Source organism: Gorilla gorilla, chromosome 8, assembly GCF_029281585.2.
Source record: "Gorilla gorilla gorilla isolate KB3781 chromosome 8, NHGRI_mGorGor1-v2.1_pri, whole genome shotgun sequence".
Taxonomy (NCBI): domain Eukaryota; kingdom Metazoa; phylum Chordata; class Mammalia; order Primates; family Hominidae; genus Gorilla; species Gorilla gorilla.
Window position 1 is genome coordinate 123,085,774 of NC_073232.2, and position 22,443 is coordinate 123,108,216.

The 22,443-nt window shown below is 47.6% G+C and overlaps 1 protein-coding gene across 2 annotated transcripts in view; it reads left to right on the plus strand.

The window, feature by feature from the left end:
- RBM20 (RNA binding motif protein 20) overlaps nt 1-22,443 on the plus strand; it is a 194,136-nt gene that overhangs the window by 166,274 nt on the left and 5,419 nt on the right. For both annotated transcript variants that reach the window (XM_055352121.2, XM_004050092.5), the window contains exons 9-13: nt 736-1,405; nt 8,525-8,629; nt 9,728-10,388; nt 11,921-12,055; nt 19,459-19,580. In XM_055352121.2, the coding sequence (XP_055208096.2) occupies nt 736-1,405; nt 8,525-8,629; nt 9,728-10,388; nt 11,921-12,055; nt 19,459-19,580 (1,693 nt within the window). The remainder of the gene's footprint in view (nt 1-735; nt 1,406-8,524; nt 8,630-9,727; nt 10,389-11,920; nt 12,056-19,458; nt 19,581-22,443) is intronic.

Here is a 22,443-nt window from a genome sequence, read left to right on the forward strand (position 1 = left end):
TGGAGGGGGGTTAGGAAGTCTTGCTCTGAACCTTACACAGGTTGGGGTCCTTGTCTGGGTTTCAGTTTCTTCATCTCAAACATGTGTAGATCAGGATTCTAGAGTATCTTCCAACCCTAAAATGCCTTCCTAATTCTTTTTTTTAACCTCTGAGCGTGCCCTCCCCGATAGTTAGCATCCCTTTTCCATGCATAAATTGAGCTGAGAAATAAATGAGAAAACTGGAGGCTAAGAGGTTGGCTTCATTCTGATACAGCCCAAATGTAGGAGTGGCTTCAAGTCTTGTAGCTAAGAGGCCGGCTAACGGCACCCAGGGTTAGGCAGCCTTACCCACTAGGCTGGACTAGGGCAATCTTGCCCCCCAGTGCCCACCCCGCACACCCCCAGGAGGAGAGTCAGAGGTCCGCTCCCTGAGCATAGCTCCCTTCCAAGAGAAGGCAAGCTGGAACCGAGCCAAATCAACCCAGTTCTTCTTCCTAGTTCCCAGGAGCAGAATGAGTAAAGGCACAGCGAGTGGCCAGTGCTGTGCTTAGGAGAAGTCCTCTGCATGGAAGCCAGAAGGGAGGAAAAGGCTTTCTCCTGAACCACTCTGTGTGGTTCTGTAGAGTTGGGAGTTAAGAGTGTACACAGTTACATGCACAGTGTATCCAAGACAGAGACTGTGTGTATCTGTGTGTGGATGGGTGGGATGGGAGGTGTGAAGATTCTAAATCCTGCTCCTTGGTTGCCTCACAGATATGGTCCAGAAAGGCCGCGGTCTCGTAGTCCGGTGAGCCGGTCACTCTCCCCGAGGTCCCACACTCCCAGCTTCACCTCCTGCAGCTCTTCCCACAGCCCTCCGGGCCCCTCCCGGGCTGACTGGGGCAATGGCCGGGACTCCTGGGAGCACTCTCCCTATGCCAGGAGGGAGGAAGAGCGAGACCCGGCTCCCTGGAGGGAGAATGGAGATGACAAGAGGGACAGGATGGACCCCTGGGCACATGATCGCAAACACCACCCCCGGCAACTGGACAAGGCTGAGTTGGACGAGCGACCAGAAGGAGGGAGGCCCCACCGGGAGAAGTACCCGAGATCTGGGTCTCCCAACCTGCCCCACTCTGTGTCCAGCTACAAAAGCCGTGAAGACGGCTACTACCGGAAAGAGCCCAAAGCCAAGTCGGACAAGTATCTGAAGCAGCAGCAGGATGCCCCCGGGAGGTCCAGGAGGAAAGACGAGGGCAGGCTGCGGGAAAGCAGACACCCCCATCCCGATGACTCAGGCAAGGAAGATGGGCTGGGGCCAAAGGTCACTAGGGCCCCTGAGGGCGCCAAGGCCAAGCAGAATGAGAAAAATAAAACCAAGAGAACTGACAGAGACCAAGAAGTAGCTGATGATAGAAAAGAAAACACAATGGCAGAGAATGAGGTAATGATCAATCTCTTCCCCAGGTAAGACGAGGCAGGCCCTGAAGGAGAATAATCATAATAATATAATGAGGATGAATGTTTATTGAATGAATGAACATTTACTGGCTATTTACTATGTGCTAGGCACTGTGCAAGACACTTTATCTCAATGAACTCATTTAATCCTCACAGGTTTTGAGTACCAACCTTTGAGCTTGGTACTATTGTTACTGCAGGTGAGGAAACTGAGGCACAGAGAACTTACGTTATTTGTCCAAGAACACACGGTCAGGAAATGGCAGACCCAGAATTATACCAGGGAGATCTGGCCCCAAATCCCATGGCACCTGTTGCCTTTACTAGAAGTTAGGGCGGGACATGATGGAAAGGCCTGTAGTCCTGTTCGTCCAGTAGGGAGTGGCCTGAGGTGTTTGCACCCAAAGAGCCTCCCAAGGGAGATTAGATCTTTGGTTCATTCTGTCCTCCCTCCTGCCAAAAGCATTTACCAGTCCTGGAACTCTGAGGAGAGGTGGTGAAGGAGAAGCCGTCACCACCCGCTAAATTAAACTGGGTGCCCAGAGCTGTCCACAGTGTTTTACCTCCACTCTAATAAAAATGCACGGTGGCTGGGCACAGTGGCTCATGCCTGCAATCCTAGCACTTTGGGAGGCCGAGGCAGGCAGATCACCTGAGGTCAGGAGTTCGAGACCAGCCTGGCCAATATAGTGAAACCCTGTCTCTACTAAAAATACAAAAATTAGCCAGGCAAGGTGGTGCACCCCTGTAGTCCCAGCTACTCAGGAGGCTGAGGCAGGAGAATCACTTTAACCCGGGAGGCGGAGGTTGCAGTGAGCCGAGATCATGTCATTGCACTCCAGCCTGGATGACAAGAACGAAACTCTATTTAAAAAAAAAAAAATGCATGGCAATGGCTGGCACCTTCATGGCATCTGAAAGGTCTGAGGGCTTGCAGCAGTACTTCAGTTCACACAGGGGCATCACAAGGAGGGTTGTGGTTACCAGGTTTATATTCTAACTTGGCTTACACTTCCTTCTTGCCAGAGCCTTCTATATTTAAGTAGGGGTAGGATAAGTGAGGTTTGGCAATATGCATAAGGAGCCTAATTTTTAAAATCCTCCACACATACCTTCTAGTCATTCTGACCTGGGAGTTGGTGGCAATACTAAGTGCAAATAAGGAGCCCGAATCTCTACTCCATGAACACTGAAGAGTCACCTTTTGGATGCTACTTCAGCATTCATTCCAACATGTATAGATGGAGTGCCACTTTGCCAGGTGGTGTGCTAGGTGTAGGCGAGCCAAAGGTGAATAGGACATAGTCCATGTTACAGCAGAGACTGAAGTCCCGTGGTGGAAACAGACCTATTAATATAAAAATAATTTGTATACAATGGGACTCATGCCAGCATTTACAGCGGATGAGCTGCTCTGTGGGCAATTATTGACTCTGCACAGGAACAGGAAAAGAGCTGCTCAGAGAGGGTGATATTTGAGCTGAGTATTAAAAGTAGAAAAAAGCAGTTTGGGTTTTTTTGTTTGTTTGTTTGTTTTGTTTTTTTGAGACAGAGTCTCACTCTGTCACCCAGGCTGGAGTGCAGTGGTGTGATTTCAGCTCACTGCAACCTCTGCCTCCTGGGTTCAAGCAATTCTCCTGCCTCAGCCTCCTTAGTATTTGGGATTACAGGTGTGCGCCACCACGCCCGGCTAATTTTTATATTTTTAGTAGAGACAGGGTTTCACCATGTTGGTCAGGCTGGTCTCGAACTGCTGACCTCATGATCCTCCTGCCTTGGCCTCCCAAAGTGCTGGGATTACAGGCGTGAGCCGCCGTGCCCCGCCAAGATTCTTGATAGAAACAGAAGCCAGGGCAAAAGTGAAAAAGAAAGACTGTTTTGAAGAACCTGGAGATAATCGGCATGGCTGCATCTTTAGGGCATATTAGGGATAATATTTTTAAAGAGTAAAATCATGACTCTGATGCACATATATAATGAATACATGTCAAAGGTTTTATTCAACTCATTAATTAATGACGGCATCATGAGATGCAAAAACCAACTCAAAAGAGAATCCAAAGAGCAGGCAACATATACAGGCAATCAGGAATGCTAAAATGAATTTGCTAATAGGTGTAAAAGTGGCCCCTTCTACAGGCGGCAGGGAATCGGTTGCATCTCCAGCAGAGACAATTCATGTGCATCTCTAGGAACAAGAATCATTTGTATTAGGATCTGATTTCTGCAACTTATACAGTTGTAAAATACCTCAGTTCAAGATAATGAAAGGTGCAGACTTCTATAGAATCAGATGCCCTGAAAGGATGTGCTAGACAAATGCCCAGCATTCCAGTGAAAGGACACCCAGTAGTCTTTTTTTGCCCATTACAAAGTCTGCCATGATTTTTCCTAACTGGCATAGCAGGAGGAAGAACAGGAGATGAGATTAGGGCAGAGGGTGAGACTCATGGAAGACACTGTGTGCCTCACCAAGGACTTGAACTGGATCCCAAGGACCTGGTGAACCAGTGGATATTTTTAAAAGTATATGTGCTTGGAGGTGTCCAAGTTGCTGGTGATGGATGATGGGCAGAGAGCAAGAGTTGGCAGGGGCTCAAGCAAAGCCTGGGCTTCATGTGGATACCACCAGCCTGCCAACCCTCTCTCCCCCAAGGCTGAGAGGTGGAGCTGCTTCCTGCACTTCTACTCGCACTCCTAAGACTCTGCCCTGGGAACCTCTTTTCTTCTTCTGTTTTACCACCCTGCTCTCATCGGTTTGTATAACATTGCTCATTTAAGGTGACACTATGTGTCAGCCAAAGAGCCCCTGATGGAAAAAGAATCTCAGAAAGCCCCAAGAATTTCCCCACAGTTCTGTCCCTCAAGTTGGTTCTGCCTCTTACAACCCTGGAGTGGGGTCAGTAGGGACTTACTGGGGCCCCTCACAGATTGTTTCTTTAGGTTTGGAGCCAGGCAGTCCAACACTGTGTGTTGGAATGACAGCAGAACAGAGAGTATTTTGCACTGTCCTCAAACTCTGTATGATGAACTCAAGAAAAGCCCAGACCTCACAGGGCTGCCCCAGGAGTCAGATTAACAGGTGGCAACTGAACTTGGGAATGAAGGCAGCAGGGCTTGCTGCTCTTCCAGTGCACCAGGCACCTCCTGCCCTCAGCGCCTTTACAGGTGTTGCTGCTGCCAAGGAGCCACAAGTCTTCCTGGCTTGCTCCTCACCTCCTTTGTCTTTACTCATGGCCACATTCTCTACTGTCCCTGGCCACTGCATATGATTTCAACACCCCAACCTGCTCTTCTCCCTCCTACCACTGCAAACCATCTCAACACCCCACCCAACCCCCTCCCCTCCCCCGACACTACTGCAGACCATCTCAACACCCCAACCCATTCCTCTCCCTCCCCACCACTGCATACCATCTCAACACCCCAACCCACTCTTCTCCCTCCCCACTGCTGCATACCATCTCAACACCCCAACCTGCTCCCCTCCCTCTTGTCACTGCATACCATCTCAACACCCCAACCCACTCTTCTCCCTCTCGCCACTGCAGACCATCTCAACACCCCAACCCCTTCCTCTCCCTCCCTGCTTTCCTGTTTTTGGTGGCATTTACCACCTTCAAACCTATCACTTAATGTCTTTATTTTACTTAGTGTCTATTGTCACCCCCAGCTCCAGGTGTAAACTTCACAAGGCAGGAAGTTTTGTCTGTTGTGTTCACTGCTGTATTCCCAGTCCCTAGAGGAGGGCTTGGCACACAGCAGGTGTCCAGTGAGAACCTGTTGAAGGTATGAAGGTTGGAACCCAGACTCTGGAAGCAAAGGCCTGGCTTCTGAGAACCAGGTCAGACCCTGCTTTCTTCTGCCTCACTTTTCTTGTTTGTAAAATGGGTGTGATCACAAGGCTGTTGTAGTACTTTAAAGAGGTCATGCTCATTAAAATATCCTGAGCTCTCTGGAGAAAGTTCCCGTGGTTGAGAAGCCAGTGTGCGTGCTGCTCCGTGGTGATGGGTGGCCACGTCCATACCTGAGACCCAATCCTGGCCACAGAACCATAAAGAGGAGGAAAGAAATGAAGTCACAGATAAGGAAAACATGGGGAAGAAACACTGCTACATCCTACTGGGAGGGAGGGTTCGAGAGTGGCAGGCCCAGGTGACTAGGGAAGGGAAGCTAGGCTAATGACAAGTGGAGCCAGGCCAGCATGATGGGACCATGGCTGACTGAGAAAGTGGTGCCATCTGTGGGGCCGGAGCTACTGCTCATCTCCATTCTACAGCTGCCATGCAGGAATGCATGCCATGCTGTCAAATCTCCCTTTTCTTAGAGCAAGACAAGTGTCTAGTATAAACCAAAACATACCTGTGGGCCAGATGCCATCTAGAAGCCCCAGAGTGTAACCCCTGGTATAACCAATCCATAAGAGGTGAAGATTTTTAGAACCCTTATGCTTCAGAGCCTAGACAAGGCCCAACCATGCGGGAAGACAGGTGAGAACTTGTTATTCACCCCACCCCCTTCTACGAATTTCATTCTTTTATTGACCAATATTTGTGGAGCACCCGGCATTGGGACTATAGTTAGTGACACTGAAATGACCCCTGGGCTCATGGAGCTCATAGTCTAGTGAGAGAAATGCTAATCCCGTGATTTCTTAAATGAACAGAAGAGCTTGAGTATTAAGTGCTAAGAAGGAGATGAAGGTACGCAATGCTGTGAGTGCCTGTGATAAATCTGAGCCTTCTCAGGGTTAGGCTGTGCCTATTGAGATTTGGAGGCATGGTGAGTATTGACTGGGTGAAAAGGAAGTGAAAAGACAGAGGAAGCAGCATGCACAAGGGCCTCCAGCAGCTCCAGGGCTCCAGCATTGCCGTAGCAGAGAGCTGGCATTAGAGTAACAGGAGGTGAGGCCGACTTGTCAACAGGGCCTACACTATGCAGGGCCTTGTAGGCAGGTTGAAGATTTTTGCCTTTATCCTAACTACCAGGGGAAGCAAATGAAGTATTTAAGCAAGAAAATACAGTGAGGAGGCTGGACACAGTGGCTCACACCTGTAATCCCAGCACTTTGGGAGGCTGAGGCAGGCAGATCGCTTGAGGTCAGGAGTTCGAGACCAGCCTGGCCAACATGGTGAAACCCTGTCTCTACTAAAAATACACACACAAAAAAAAATTAGCCAGGTGTGGTGGCAGGCACCTGTAATCCCAGTTACTTGGGAGGCTGAGGCAGCAGAATTGCTTGAACCCAGGAGGCGGAGATTGCGGTGAGCCGAGATCATGCCATTGCACTCCAGCCTGGGCAACAAGAGCAAAACTCCATCTCAAAAAAAAAAAAAAAAAAGACAATATGGTGAGGATGTGATCATTTTTGCATTTTTGGAATGATCATTCTTGACTGCCTTGGGAAGAATAGATTTTGGGGGAAGGTACAGAGCAGAAGTGGGAGACCAGTTTGGAAGTGGTTCGGTAGCCCGGGCCCTGTGGAGGCAGAGCCCTGCTTGCAACAGTTGGCGTTTCAGTCTCAGCCTGTGAGCTGCTGTGGGCAGCTGGGGGCACCCGTTGCACCCATCTGTTCCACTTAAGCTGCTGCTCTCTCCTGGAAGTGATCCCACAGCAAAGGGAAGCTCTGAAAGGTTGTTTCCTTTGCCTGCAGGGTGGAAGAGCAGGGGTCTGCTTGGTGGAGGGCTTTCAGCCCGGCTAGCAAGACTGTCCCTGCCTCTCCCAACTTGAACTGAAGGGGGTCCCTTTACTGTGTTGATCTGGGAGTGTGGCTGCAGGAACTGCTTGGGAAGGGTAAGGATTATTCATTTTGACAAGAGAGGGCCATGGATAGTTGATTCAGGGAGATAAAAATAAAGTCACCTGTTGGTAGAAGCTATAATAGCTAAAAAGGTATTTGTAGCTGCTTTATACTCAGGCTAGTGCAGTAGACTTCAGCAAAGCTTTCAGTGGAATCTTCCACAGCAAACACTGGAAACAGAAAGGACTTCAGGATTTGAACCATGTATCCCTGTCCAGTAATAACTGGTGAAACCAGTCAGCCCTGAGCTTCTGCTCCAGCTGGCTCCTAGTCAGCTCAAGGGGGTGTGTCTGATTGTAAGAAATCAGAACTAGAGTGGTTTACTTAGAACCAACCTCAGCCAAGAATGTCCTAGAACTGCAGCTTGGCCCTCAGAAAGCCCAGGAGTAGTCATTGATTTGGTGGCCGAAGTTTAAGTCATGGGAGAATATCCCCCAGAAACTTCTAATGTGGGGGTTGGCAAAGTTTTCTAGGACTAGATAGTAAATATTTTAGCCTATGTGGGCCAAGGGTCAAAATTGAGGGTTTTATGTAGCCACTTCTATAATCACTTAAAATGTAATTATGTAAACATGTAAAATTCATTCTTAGCTCACAAGCTATACAAAAAACAGGCTGTAGGTCAGATTTGGCCTGCAGACTATAGTTTGCTGACCCTTGTCTTAAAGGTTGGGTAGAGGCCCTAATTCTCAAACCAAACACCTGCTTTCAATTGTTCAGTTTCACAGACATGCACACTACTGTGAGGGTCCTGATTTGGGGGAAGGGAATACAAGGAAGGAGGAAAGGGAGTGTTAGTTTGGGCTATCACTCAAGGACAGAGGGCAACAGAAAGGTGTGAGGGCACTCTGACTGTGCCCTTTCTACCTATAAGTGTCCTGAATGATTTTTTTCATAGCCAAGATGACTCTGTTGGGGAAATGTCACCGTGATGGTTAACCCCGGGGTCTTGGCCGGCCCAAGTCAGCTCAAGTTTTGTTGCTTCTACTCTGCAAAAAATACCCAGTTTGCCAGGTATTTCTGCCCCCTAAAGACATCGGGCCAGGCTTCAAGACATTTCTCTGCCTCCATTTGTCTGTGTGACTGTGAGCAAATTACTTAACCTCTCTGAACCTCAGTTTTCGAATCTATAAAATGAAGATGCTGATAGCAGCTGCCTCCGAGGGATTCTGGGAGGATAAAGGAAATGCTGTATGTGAAACCTATCTGAGAGCTGGGACCTGCATTCAATATCATTCTTTTTTTCTTCTCCCTGTCACTGCTCGCTGTTGATTTGGTTTGCTCTGTTCTTCCTTTGGTAAGGCTGGAAAAGAGGAACAGGAGGGCATGGAAGAAAGCCCTCAATCAGTGGGCAGACAGGAGAAAGAAGCAGAGTTCTCTGATCCGGAAAACACAAGGACAAAGAAGGTAAAGTTTGTTTCGGATTCTGCACTTCTGCCACGAGGGACTGAGTCACAGGAGTCCCCCTTTTGCCTGGTGATGTCCTGCTGGATGGAATATGGCTGAGACCCCACCATTAGTTCCATGAATGAACCAGTCCTCCTAGCGCTACTTTGGAGGAGTGGCTATGCCTGGAATCTTCGGACAGTTTTTATTGAAGCGATCTTTACCCATATGTCTGGGCTCTGCTCACTCTCCAGCAACTTGGCTGTGTTCCTACGAGAAAACATGTGCCCAAAAAAAGACTCAGGCTTCAGAGCCAGGCTCCCAAAATAGACAAGTCCTTTGGCAGGGATGGGGCGAGAAGCTGCTTTGGGCACTCAAGCTGGGGCCCTGACTTCAGCAGGCCCAGATCCTACGATTAACAAGCCATCTACTGTGCTTGTATAGATTGTTTTACTTAATTAAAATGAAAAAATCCAGTTACAGTTCTCCTGGGCTGGAGCTGCCACAACAAAAAGAAATGTCCTTGGAAAAGGGCCATCTTCGTGCCTTTCCGGTCAGGAGAGGCAGGAGAAATGAGTATCGCTGGCAGGCAAGCTGATCTCCTAAATCTGTCTGTGGAGTTGGGAGTCTATGGGCTGCTGCAGATGCCAAGGGGAAAGTTCTAGAAGGGGCCTAGTAGAAGCTTTGGCTGTGGGAGTGTATGTACCCCTGCTGGGAGAGGGTGCTTGGGGGGAATTTTGTGAGGGGCTTTGCTGCAGTTACATTTAGTGATGACCCAGATGCAAGAAAGATGCTCCAGTAAGTATTTAGAGTTTATAACTTCATTATTCATGCATTCAAAAACTGTATATTGAGCACCTATTATCTACTAGGGCTTGAAATTCTTTGTGTCACTTTAAATATGGTAGATTAAGCATTAAGGGCCTATTCCAAACTTTGAGCATCACCCTAAAGATGAGTTGGTGCTGTGGGACTTGAGTGGTTCGCAGTAATTGTACCAGGTAGAGGTAAGAATGCTCAGATTCTTCCTGATTTGAGTGGTCCTTATGGCCAAGTCTTGTGCCTTCCAGTTGAATGCTCTCAACCACCCTCTGACCTCCATTCTGCATTTTTGTGCAGGAACAAGATTGGGAGAGTGAAAGTGAGGCAGAGGGGGAGAGCTGGTATCCCACTAACATGGAGGAGCTGGTGACAGTGGACGAGGTTGGGGAAGAAGAAGATTTTATCATGGAACCAGACATCCCAGAGCTGGAAGAAATTGTGCCCATTGACCAGAAAGACAAAATTTGCCCAGAAACATGTCTGTGTGTGACAACCACCTTAGACCTAGACCTGGCCCAGGATTTCCCCAAGGAAGGAGTCAAGGCCGTAGGGAATGGGGCTGCAGAAATCAGCCTCAAGTCACCCAGAGAACTGCCCTCTGCTTCCACAAGCTGTCCCAGTGACATGGACGTGGAAATGCCTGGCCTAAATCTGGATGCTGAGCGGAAGCCAGCTGAAAGTGAGACAGGCCTCTCCCTGGAGGATTCAGATTGCTACGAGAAGGAGGCAAAGGGAGTGGAGAGCTCAGATGTTCATCCAGCCCCTACAGTCCAGCAAATGTCTTCCCCTAAGCCAGCAGAGGAGAGGGCCCGGCAGCCAAGCCCATTTGTCGATGATTGCAAGACCAGGGGGACCCCCGAAGATGGGGCTTGTGAAGGCAGCCCCCTGGAGGAGAAAGCCAGCCCCCCCATCGAAACCGACCTCCAAAACCAAGCTTGCCAAGAAGTGTTGACCCCGGGTAACTACCTCCCCTTTCCTCACGGGTGGTCGGGTTGATTGGACTCCTGCTCACCTGATAAAGTATGAGCATGTGCAGGCTGGAATGAACATAAGTAAGGTTTCAACTAGCATTAAAGTGGGTGCAGAAAGTGATTTAGCAACAAAGGCAAGCCTCTAAAAGCCTGGCTAAACTGCTAGCGATTTTAGGCAAGTGGTGTAAAGGAAGTTAGATAGGAGGCTGCATGTTTTCTGGGAAGCAAACTCAGGGCAGACTTCTCTGCATTTACAAGAGCCCAGATGGACTTGGATAACTAAAATTAGACTGGGTTATCAGCAAAAGGAGATCAGGAGGAGCCTCATGCCTGCACAGCAGAGGGCCACCCAGGCTGTTATTTCTGTGATGGGGGCAAGAGTAGGGGATGCAAGAAAGGAGTGGAAGGGGAAGGAACAGAGGATCCTTAAAGGGTACAGCTGTTCCCCTTCTTACTACCTCAGACCCATTTTTTGCTAGGATCTCACAGTGATACAAGACTTGTTTCAGGATATTCTCTCACTCCATTGGAAGTGACGTTTTGTGCCTATGCCCGGCACTGTGACATCATGAAAGAGAGAGTTTAAAATAGGCTAAGCCCCGTCTTCTCTGCCAAGTGGAACTTAAGATCCATCAAGGGGTTTGGGGGGAGGGAGAGAGAGTAGCCTTTAAAATTCTCACTGTGAAAATAATTAGGGATTTGCTTTACAGAAAGCCTGTAGCACACCAGAGGTTGAAGTGAGAGTCGGGGCAGAAAATACAGAGGAAAGGCTTAAAAATGAACATTTCAACCCAGGGCCCTGTGGGTGGCATGAGCTGTTAGGTAACTGGGAGGCTTGGGATTTTTTCCATGTCAAGCTGACCTGAGCTGTTTTTTACCTGCATGGATCTGAGTTTCCATGGAAACCCCGCCGTGAAATGCCTTCTTGTTGCTAGAGAAACCCTGAGGCCCGGGCTCTGTCTAGAGAAGGCAAGAATAAAGGAGGAGTGAAATCTTCACCTCACTCCAATCAAGCCCCTTTTATTTTGAGGTGTAGGTCTCAACATGTGCCAGTGTTACAGGCTCATTAACTGACCCAGTGTTTGGGGTTCATATTTAATAACAGCTTGACAAGCTTGGGGAGAGAATGGCATTGCCTGTTTTGCTAGCCTCAGTGGAAGTCAGCACAATTTTTGCCCGTCAGTAATTCCTCTGCCTGCAGAGATGGAATGATACTGAGATGGGAGGCATGGGGGGTGGGGGGTGGATCTTCTCAACTGAAGGCATCAGCAGCCCATCCCCCTGGGCCAAATGCAAAGATTTGCCAAGTTTTATTGTGTGTGGCATTCTTTTGGCAGTGGAAAAAGCTCCTAATGACAGTGCTTTGGTTCTAATTAGCAACCATTGCCCCAGCCTTATGTGATTAAGCAGTCCAAGGGACAATTCCCAATCATACTATGCAGGGATAGAATTTCAGGGACTCTTTGAGGCATGTTATATTTCTTTTTTTTTTTTTTTTGCCTTGGTTCATGTTTTGCAGAAAACTCCAGGTACGTGGAAATGAAATCTCTGGAGGTGAGGTCACCAGAGTACACTGAAGTGGAACTGAAACAGCCCCTTTCTTTGCCCTCTTGGGAACCAGAGGATGTGTTCAGTGAACTTAGCATTCCTCTAGGTAAGCAAAACACACAGTCTTTCCTGAAATTCAGGTCTAGGAGATAACAGTTCCATAGCAACCTCAAGAGCTTGAGAGAGCTTTTTGTCATTTTGTTGTTGACATCGTTTTTTGTTCTTTTGAGACAAGGTCTCGCTCTGTCACCCAGGCTGCAGTGCAGTGGCATGATCTCAGCTCACTGCAGCCTCAAATTCCTGGGCTCAAGTGATCCTCCCACCTCAGCCTCCTGAGAAGCTTGGACCACAGGTGCACACCACCAGGCCCGGCTAATTTTTTTAATTTTTTTTTTTTGTAGAGATGGGGTCTCCATATGTGGCCCAGGCTGGTCTTCAACTCCTGGGCTTAAGTGATCCTCCTGCCTCAGCTTCCCGAAGTGCTGGGATTACAGGTGTGAGCCACTTCACCTGGCCGGCCTATCGTTATTTTAAGTGTATGATGCAATAACCTAGATTTGCAAGGGGCGGCTGTAAAGTTTCTTGCAATTTCAGTCTCCCATAATAGACCAGATACTCCGTGAAAACAGCCTTGAATAACAGTGCCCTGGGACCCAGAGCTAAGAAGTCCGGTTTTTCCTGTCAGGGAATGCTTTATTCTTGATGACATGGAGCCTTTAAGCCTAGCCTTTATTCAGGCAGGAAAGCAGATGCCCAGCAGCCTCCATAAAGTCAACAAAAATGAACTTCGTCTGCTATTGTTCATTGCTCCAGCCCTTCCCAGAACAATGCTACATATTTTTTTCTCTTTAAAGCACCAACTTTTCTGAGGCAATGATGCTGAATAGAATGTGTTTGGGGCAGACTCCCCCTAGTTCATAGAAAGGGTATTGAACAGGGAGACCTGGGTTTCTGTTCTTCCTACTTATGGGTGACTGCGTGCCCTCAGGTAAGTCATACCCCTTCTTGAGCCTTAGTTTCCTCACTGTAGTTTAGACAGTGATTTTTTCAATGGTGGAAGTGTTGGGAATGAAGTGGGGAGGGAGTTTACCGATGGAATCACCTAGGAATGAATCCCTTTTCGAAGAGAAGAGTTAAGCAGAGTCTCAGGGTAGGGAGTGAAGGCACTTTAAGAAAGTTCCCTGGGAGATTCTGACACAACCACTAACCCAGCAACTCCAGCCTACATCATCTTTGAGTCCCCTCGCATTAGCTCTGAAAGGTTGGAATTAGATAAAGTAGTAGTAGCAGCTGCTCAGAAGGAGAGCTCAGGAAAGTGTCACCTGGGAAAGTGTCACAGGGAAGCATAAGAAGCACGGGTCATCTGATGCCTGATGACCACGTGTCTGATCATGCAGGGAGGGGCTGGTCAGTGTGGAGGCTCGTCCTTTCCATCCAACTTGCTCTTTTTTTCCCTTCTCCTTTAAAAAAATCTCTTACTATTTCTTTCCTCCAGGTGTACCATTTTTATAGTCAGATCTGGAGAGCAAACTTCCTTTTTTTTTTAAGGGATAAATTTGCTGCACAGCGTCTCCCAAGACAAAAACATAAGAAAGAAGGAAAAAGAAATACTAACCTTAGAATAAACTGAGATGACCCTGGGTATTTTAGCTCTAGAAAAGAGTTGCAAAGGCCACCCTGCAGGAGAAGAGAGGGCTCCTTCATGCATTCAGTCAGTCAGCAAATACTTACTGGATAACATGGTACTGTGCTAGACACTCTGGGGTAACCAAGAAATATAACGCAAGTCTCTTGTCATCCAAGAACTTGGAACCTAATTGATACTAGCAAAAATTAAGAATAAATTCTGCTACCTTGTAATTTGTGTTTTACTACTGTTTTTCATTATAGAAAGTGTGAAAGATTATTGTAACAAATTCAAAAAATAAGAACCATATCAAGTCAATATTAAAGGTCTGATTGATCTCTTCCCTCCAGTCTCTCCCCAGTCTCCAGAGGTAGCCTACAACTGTCATGCCCAGTTTTTCTCTCATAAAAATAGGATCACACTACACACATAATGTTCTGCAAGTTCACTTAGTAGCAGGTCTTAGACATTTCTTCATGTCAGTACATAGAGGACACATTCTTTTTAACCACTGCAAATATTCCATCGTAAAAGCTATGCTATAAATGACTGATCTTTCCTCTGCTGGTGCACAGTTAGGCTGTCTGCTCTTTTTCCCATTTTAATAGCTAAGCTTTTATTGTTAACATTCCCCATGCGGGCACCATCCCTAGGGATCTGTATGTATTATCACATTTAACCCTCTCAAAACACCTATGAGGTAGGTGCTGTTTTTATCCTTATTTAACAGATAAAAAATCTGAAATGCAGAGTCACACAGCTAATAACTGGCAAAAACCAGAGTCAGGTTCAAATCCCAGTCATCTGACTCTAGAGCCATGTTCTTAGCTTCTGTTCTCTGCTGCCTTTCAGATGTGCTTGTTCAGTGGTATGTGTATGCCGGTGTTCCTGTGGGAGAGCGTCCTAGCCAGGGGGTTTTAGGGTGGTATGTATTTGCATTTTAAATTTTCATAATTGCTACTAAATTGCACTCCAAAAAGATGGTATCAGTTTTCCCTGCGACCTTGAGTGAGAGTTCCCAATATCCACCTCCCATTGGATTTTATCAGTTTTTAATCTTTCCCAACCAGTTAGGAGGAAAATAGTATCTCACCTTTTTAAAATTGGCTCTATTGAGTTATAATGGATATACAGTAAGTGCATATCAAGTGCATAGTTTGATCAGTTTTGACCTATAAATATACCTGTGAGACCATCACCACAATCAAGACTGGGAACAATGTTCATCATATCCCAAATTTCCTGTCTCCTATGTAACCCCTCCCTCCCCACAGTGCAACCCCCAGGTAAAGGATCTCCTTTCTGTCACTAAATATTAGTTTGCATTTTCTAGAGTTTTATATAAAGGGAATCATATTGTATGTGCTAGTTTGGCTTCTTTTGCTCAGCATCGAGATTCATCTGTACTGTTGGGTGGATCAGTAGTCTGTTTCTTTCTTCTTTTTTTTTTTTTTTTTGAGACAAAGTTTTTCTCTCGTTACCCAGGCGGGAGTACAGTGGTGTGATCTTGGCTCACTGCAACCTCCACCTCCTGGGTTCAAGTGATTCTCCTGCCTCAGCCTCCGGAGTAGCTGGGATTACAGGCACCTGCCACCACACCCGGCTAGTTTTTTGTCTTTTTTAGTAGAGATGGGGTTCTACCATGTTGGCCAGGCTGGTCTTGAACTCCTGACCTCAGGTGATCCACCTGCCTCAGCCTCCCAAAGTGCTAGGATTACAGGTGTGAGCCACCGTGCCCGGCCAGTCTGTTTCTTTTTATTGTTGAGGAGTATTGTGTTGCATATATGGATACATCACATTCTGTTTATTTATTCATCTGTTGACAAATATTTGGGTTGTTTTCAGTTGGGGCCTTTACAGATTGTACTTGTTAATAGTCTTCAGTTAGCTTTGAGATTCATTATCTCATTGGTCCCCGAAGGAAGAGTATGGTATGAGGTTCTGCATTTGACAGGTGAGGAAACTGAAGTCCAGAGACTTACCCAGGATGACATAGCAAATGCAGGTTAGAACTCAGGATTTCTCAGCCTGGGCAACATAGGGAGACCCTGTCTCTACAAAAAAATAAAATAAAATAAAACTAGCCAGGAGTGGTGGTGTAAATCTGCAGTCCCAGCTACTTGGGAGGCTAAGGTAGGAGGATTGCTTGAATCTGGGAGGAGATCCAGGCTGCAGTGAGCCATTATTGTGCCACTGCACTCCAGCCTGGGCAGCAGAGTGAGTGAGACCCTGTCTCAAAAAAAAAGGAAAAGAAACAAAAAAAAACTCAGGATTTCCGATCTCAGATCACTCTGTTCTCCAGGTTCTTCCAGTTCAGGCAGCAACACAGTGTAGGAAAGGCAACATTTGTGCAGAAACTATGAACACAGTCTGTGGAATCTGATTCCCTGAGTTTAAATCCCCTGTCTACTACTTACTGGCTGGATGACAAAGAGCAACTTATTTAACCTCTGCTTGGATTTCTTCATCTGTGAATCAGTCATAGTAATAGGAGGCTACTACGCAGAGTTATTTTGAGGATTAAGTGAACAAATACTGGTAAGGTCTTAGTGGCTACCAGTGGGAGTTACTTAATAAGGGTTGTCTATTATTATTATTCACTCATGAAATATTTAAGACCTATTATGGCTCCTCTCACCGGGGCTGCATAACCCTTTAGCCTCCAGGACTGGTCACTACTGGCATGGAGACTTCTAGGGAGGTGAGAGACAATTTTTTGGCTTTGTCCCATGGAAAGCATAGAGCTGAAATAAGGGATGTCAAGGACTGGGCTCCCAGTTTGGAGGAAAGGGAGGCCAGTCGCGTTGCTCGGGGACTGGGGGTGGGCATGGCTGGGGAAGTACACTGCACTCTGCACTTGAGATCCAGGCCAGCTCTGCATGACCCTGGCCAGCGCGAGCCTGCCAAGGCTTGCTCTCAGTAGAAACAAACAGCATTGCCTGCAAAGTGCAAGCTCCCTCCTCTATCCGTCCCAGCTTTACTAGGATGACAGAGTTATAATTACCCGTGCCATGAGCTGTTATTAGAAGCCAAATGCAGCTTTAGCGATCCTAGTAGAGGCTGAAAAATGGAGGACTGAGTGGCTCCAGAACACATCAGGGCCAGGGCAATATGTCTTGATGCTGCCTCTTCATGTCCCCGTCACATTCCAGAAGTGTCCTGAGTTGTGCCATGGGATATGTGGTGTCTGCAGCAACCCCCATTTATTCTGGGACAAGTTACCAGCTGTTGGGGTTTCTCCCCACCCAGGCTTCTCTTCCCCTAGTGCTGCCTGATAGCTGCCTGGTACTGCCTGAACTTGCAGAGCAGGGGCCAGGGAAGAAAGTTGCCACCAAACTGTGAAGCTGGGTTCCCCACGTGGCCTTGGGGAGAGGTTGGGGTTCAGGTGAGAAAGCCAACATTTAGGCAGTTATTAACAGCTTCTGTGATGAAATATTTAACACATGTCTCCAAACCAGTATTTTTGAGCAACAGGCAAAATGATAGGTGCTTCCCCTAAACATCACTTACAGCACTATTATTCCTATTTCACAGATGAGGAAACTAATCTCAGAGAGGGTAAACAGTGTGCCTGAGGTCACACAGCATAAGTAAAAGAGTTGGGTTTGCCTCTACATTCTATTTTCTCCCCATGACACTGTGGCTTCCAAGGTTTTTTTGTTTTGTTTTGTTTTTTGACAGTAGAAGACAGTAGAAGTTCAAGTGAAATCAGTTCCAGAACTGACAGAAGATAGCTGTAGCTATACTGCTGGGGGCTTTGGCTACCAGCTCAATCCCTGCTTCAGGGTCTGTGGTAGCTCCTAGGGCATCTGTACCCCTTCTGGGGATCCCAGGACAGGGACTCAGAGGACTCAACAGGGGGCTTAATAAAAACCCCAGGGCTTCTTTCCTGGTACCACCCAGCTGGTTCATCCTCCAGAGGCTGGGACGGGACTGAGAGTGTGGCTCTGATCAAAGCCCTCCTTTTTTCCCAGCTGCCCTTCTCCTATACTGCGGGGGTCTTGGCTCCCTGCAGAGCAGCAGCAGAGGGAAAACTATTTTGTAACAACGCAGGAAGGAGGTAGACCTTGCTGAATGCGCCTCTGCCAGCACCAACAGCCAGGAGCCAGGACCTGTTTGTGAGGTGGAGGGGAGAACTGGCCCCCACAGCCCAAGCTGGGGCCACTTTTCCATCCTTTGCAAAGAGGAAGGGAAGGACACTCAACCTCCCTCCGGGCACCTGGGCCTGAGTGAGGCCCCCTCACTTCTGGGGACCACTGCCGAGGGCATGGTGTGTAGCCTGCGATGTGGCACTTAGAGAAAGCCAGACTGAGGAGGACGCCTCAGGCCCCGGGCCACAGCCCCACTGTCAGTGCAGGCAGGCCTCCTGGGCTCCCTCCTTCCCTCCCATCTCCCTCCCTCAGAGCTGCCCTTCACACTGATAAGTGGCTATTTTGAAATGAAAAAAAAAGTTCTAATGACAAGTCTAGGCTGCTTCCCTCTGACAGGGTCTCCTAGGCACTTAGCTCAGTGTCCTGGGAGGTGGGAGGGGGAAAGTGAAGCCACCCAACCAGCTGGGCTTGCAGTCGGTCACGCTGTGCCTTGGAGCAGGCGCTGTCATGAGTGGAGACCTTGCCTGTCCCCATCCCTGCAAGAAATTGCTGTTCCCCTGCCTGTGCCATTCCCCGGCCCCTTCCTTCCTTCTACACAGGATGGCCAGACCTGAAACCATTGCCCAGCCCCAGCAGAAGAGAGGCTTGCCCCCCAGCCTGCAAGTGGGATTGGGTGTTCCAAGCATCACCCCTCTTTCTTAGTTCCCTGATGGGTCCTGCTTCTCACAGCCCTCACACCCTGCCCTTTGGCTGGCGCTGCACAGTCAGGTGCCTGGTAAACAGGGCGTGTGTTCCTACCTCCATTCTCAGGTGAGGAAACTGAGCCCCAGGAGCAGTTCGGCTGACTCTCCCCAGGTCACATGGGTTCTTAGCATCTGGCCTGGACCCTCTCAGAGCTGGGCTCTTTCCACTCCACTGACTGACCGTGTCTTCAAAAGGAGAACTGTGACCTGCAAAACACCTTCGTGGAGGCTGGAGCAGCCACCATCCCTTCAAGGATGACTCCCCTGGCTGTGACATTGTCACTCCTCTCTGGCGGTGGTGCCAGTTGTTTCCTTTGCTTGGAATCAAAAGCCCTCCCAGAATTCTGGGACTTATATTTAATAAATCACAAATGAAATGCTAATTGATGGTTCGGATGTAAAGACTAGAGGAAGTGGGAAAATGTTAATGATATACAATTTCACGAAAAAAAGAGGACAGAGAATTGTAATTAGGGTATGACTAAAATGGCCCCCCCAAAAGAGGTCTACATATGGGTTAATTATGTGGAAGAAAATATTTGGATTGGAGTGACTCTGGGTGATTTTTTCCTTCCTTTTATTTACTTTTTTTTCTGTAAAGAACATAATTCTAAAATAAACAAACAAAAATGAGAGAATTCTTGGAGAGTCCTGGTCACAGCAGCTGCAGAGAGAGGTACAGTGTGAAGAAATGAAATCCAACAAGTGAAATATCAGAAACGTCAGAAATCACCTTCATTGTTCTTGGAAGGAGGCTGATAGTAGAACAGGCCAGCGGCAGGCCATGGAATGGCTAAGTGCTTACCACACCGCCGAGTCCATCCCTTACATTCACAACCACCTGTGAATGAAGTGGGTGTGAGTCTCTTTGTGACTGTTCTGCAAATGAGGAAACTGAGGCTTGGAGAAGCTCAGTAACCAGCCAAGGTCAACAGCAAGTGAGGGGTGGAGCTCGTGGCTCCCATTTCTACCTGATGGGTGCCAGGACACAGGGGCCTGCCTCCCATGCCATCCTAACCCTGCGTGTCTATCCCCCATCCTTTCCCAGGGGTGGAGTTCGTGGTTCCCAGGACTGGCTTTTATTGCAAGCTGTGTGGGCTGTTCTACACAAGCGAGGAGACAGCAAAGATGAGCCACTGCCGCAGCGCTGTCCACTACAGGAACTTACAGGTAACAATCCACTCTCCTTGCCCAGCATGCCAGGGGCTCCCCAGTCTCCATAACCGGGCCAGGTGTCTGGCATCCTCGGCCTTGCTTGCCTCTGAGTCTAGCTCCTACCTGCAAGGCCTACTCCAGGCCACAGGTTACTTGCCATTCCCCAAGCACACCAAGCTGTTTTCTGCTTCTGTGTCTGTCTCCTTCCACTACATGGAGAACTCCTAATCTTCCCATAGACTTGATTCCATCAGGCTGCTCTCGACATGGTGGCTACCTCCTGTGTTGCTCCTAGCACATGTCTCTACTTTAATACCTAAAACATCCTGTTTGGGTTGGCTTTGGCAATATCCACCTCTCCCTCTATACTGTGAGTAACTCAAGTTAGGCCAGTGTTCCTCTGGCCTGTGATTGGGACTGACCCCTTCCCACAAGACTCAGATGTTCCAGTTTTTCTCTGTTTCTCTTCCTCTATGCAGGTATCCCTGCTTGCTAGAATAAAAAAAAAAAAACACTGCTTTGTTCTTTTTAACTGTTCATCCATACAGCAAATACTTATCACAGGCATGCTAGGTACCAGACACTGTTCTAGGGACCAGGGATACTGGAACAACAACAGTAAAGTGGACAAAAATCCCTGTTCTCAGGGATTTTTCATTCTTATGTAGGTGACAAGCAATAAATGAAATAAATGGTATAGTATGTTAAAAGGCGACATATAAAAAATACTCTATACACCGTATTTCACCCAGTCTAAGGTGCCATCATTTGTAAGGCACCACTATTTTTTGGTACCAACTAGAAAAAAAATGTTGCAAATCAAGTGATGAGACTCCATCAACTGTAAAATGAATTTTTATTTCAGAGATATTAATGTGTGAAAAAATGTGTCTTGAGATCAATGAAATATGGTAATATGTTCTATAATATATACCTAATTAATATGTAATATATTAGAATGTGGTTTTCATGATTAAATTCTGGCATGGGCTAGGTTTTGATAGCTTAACAGAAGACATGGTATATCAGAGGGCCAGGGGTAAGTATCTCAAGACACCTCCTGTTTTTACTACAAGGAATCAGACTAGTTATTTGAACCATAAGGCTTTGACTCAAGAAGTCCTCACAGTGGCTGTGCCCAAGTCCCAGGCTAGGCATTACTATTATCATTAAATTGTTTAAAAGTGACTGATCTAGCCGTTCTTAACCAGGGACATGAATCAGACTCATCTGGACAGTATTTCTAAAATTCAGGTACTAAGTTATATATTTAGTAGAATTTGGAGGTGGAAGGCAGATTGCAGGAATATGTAATTTGAGAAAGTTCTCCAAAAGATTCAAATGTGCACCCCTAGTTAAAAAAAAAACAAACTCAGATATGGGCCAATTTTCTTGTTTAATAATTGAGAAAATTGAGACCCAGAGAAGCTATATAGTTCATCCAAGTCCACACAGATAGTGAGTTATTGGGCCTAGGATCAAATCGCCTGATTCTGAATCACTTTCCTCTTTTTACTCTACTATACTTGTCTTGGAAACTGAGACCCATAATGTCATGGCCTGGGTCACCATGTGCAGAGAACTATCATAGGCTATGCCCAAAATCAAGTCATTTAAGCCTCTGATTTCCCTCTGGAGAGCAGCTTCTCTGTGACTGAGGCAGCCACAGCGCCTGTGGCCCAGGGCTAGGCCTCTCCTGGGGCAAGGCAAGAAAGGCCTGACTTGGCCAGAGCAGGAGGGTCAGACTGGGTCCCACAAAGCAAGCTGAGGGAAGTCATCTAGCTTGAAGACATAATCATCCCTTTTCCCAACAAGATGAAACCTACAGAATGGTAAGGATGGAAGGGGTCTTGGAAATCATCTGGTCCTGGTTTTCCCAAACCTTCGTCTTTGTACCAGCTGGCATCTTTTTGAAATGCAGCTTCCTGGGCCCGGCACAGTGGCTCACGCCTGTAATCCCAGCACTTTGGGAGACCAAGGCGGGTGGATCACGAGGTCAGGAATTCGAGACCAGCCTGACCAACAGTGTGAAACCCCGTCTCTACTAAAAATACAAAAACTAGCCAGGCGTGGTGGCACGCACCTATAATCCAAGCTACTCAGGAGGCTGAGGCAGGAGAATCGCTTGAACCTGGGAGGTGGAGCTTGCAGTGAGCCGAGATCACATCATTGCTCTCCAGCCTGGGTGACAGAGCGAGACTCTGTCTCAGAAAAAAAAAAAAAAAAAAAAAGAAAGGCAGCTTCTTGGATCTCACCCTACTCATTTTCTCATTTTCTGTAGGGCTGGGCCTGACAGTCTGTATTGTAAACCATCCTTATATCAGGCTCTGATAGTCGATGTGAGAACCTTTTCTCTCATCCAGCATTTGCAGTAGTATTGTGCAGCCCTTCAGGGGGCCACATAGTTCAAGGTCACCTTGGAAGTTAGGAAGAGTTCAGACTCACCAGGGCCTCTAATTCTAATTCATGTATGTTTCCCAGGGCAGTGGACTGCACTGTGTTCTGAGCCTCTGGGCCATGCCCCTAGGCAGACTCCCCTCCCCGCAGCAGGCCAGAGCCATTCTTGTAGTTCTCAAGTGCATTGGGATAGACATTGGTTAAGCCCCTCGTGCCAGCCAACTGCAGTGTAGCTTTACCTGGTGCACCTGCTGGGGAGCTGGGAGTTTCCACCACAGGCTTCCCAGATAGGATTTCTGTCAGCGGCTTGGACAGAATGCCTACTGTCCACACAGCCACCCCCACCCCAAGCAGCAGGTAATGGCTGACACTTAAATCAGGCAACTTTTAAACTTAACACCACTGAGAGGCCTTGAGTTGGGGACCAGAGGTTGCTTCTAAAGGCAGGGAGCAGGTTGAAGGAGCCTCCGTTCTCTCTGAG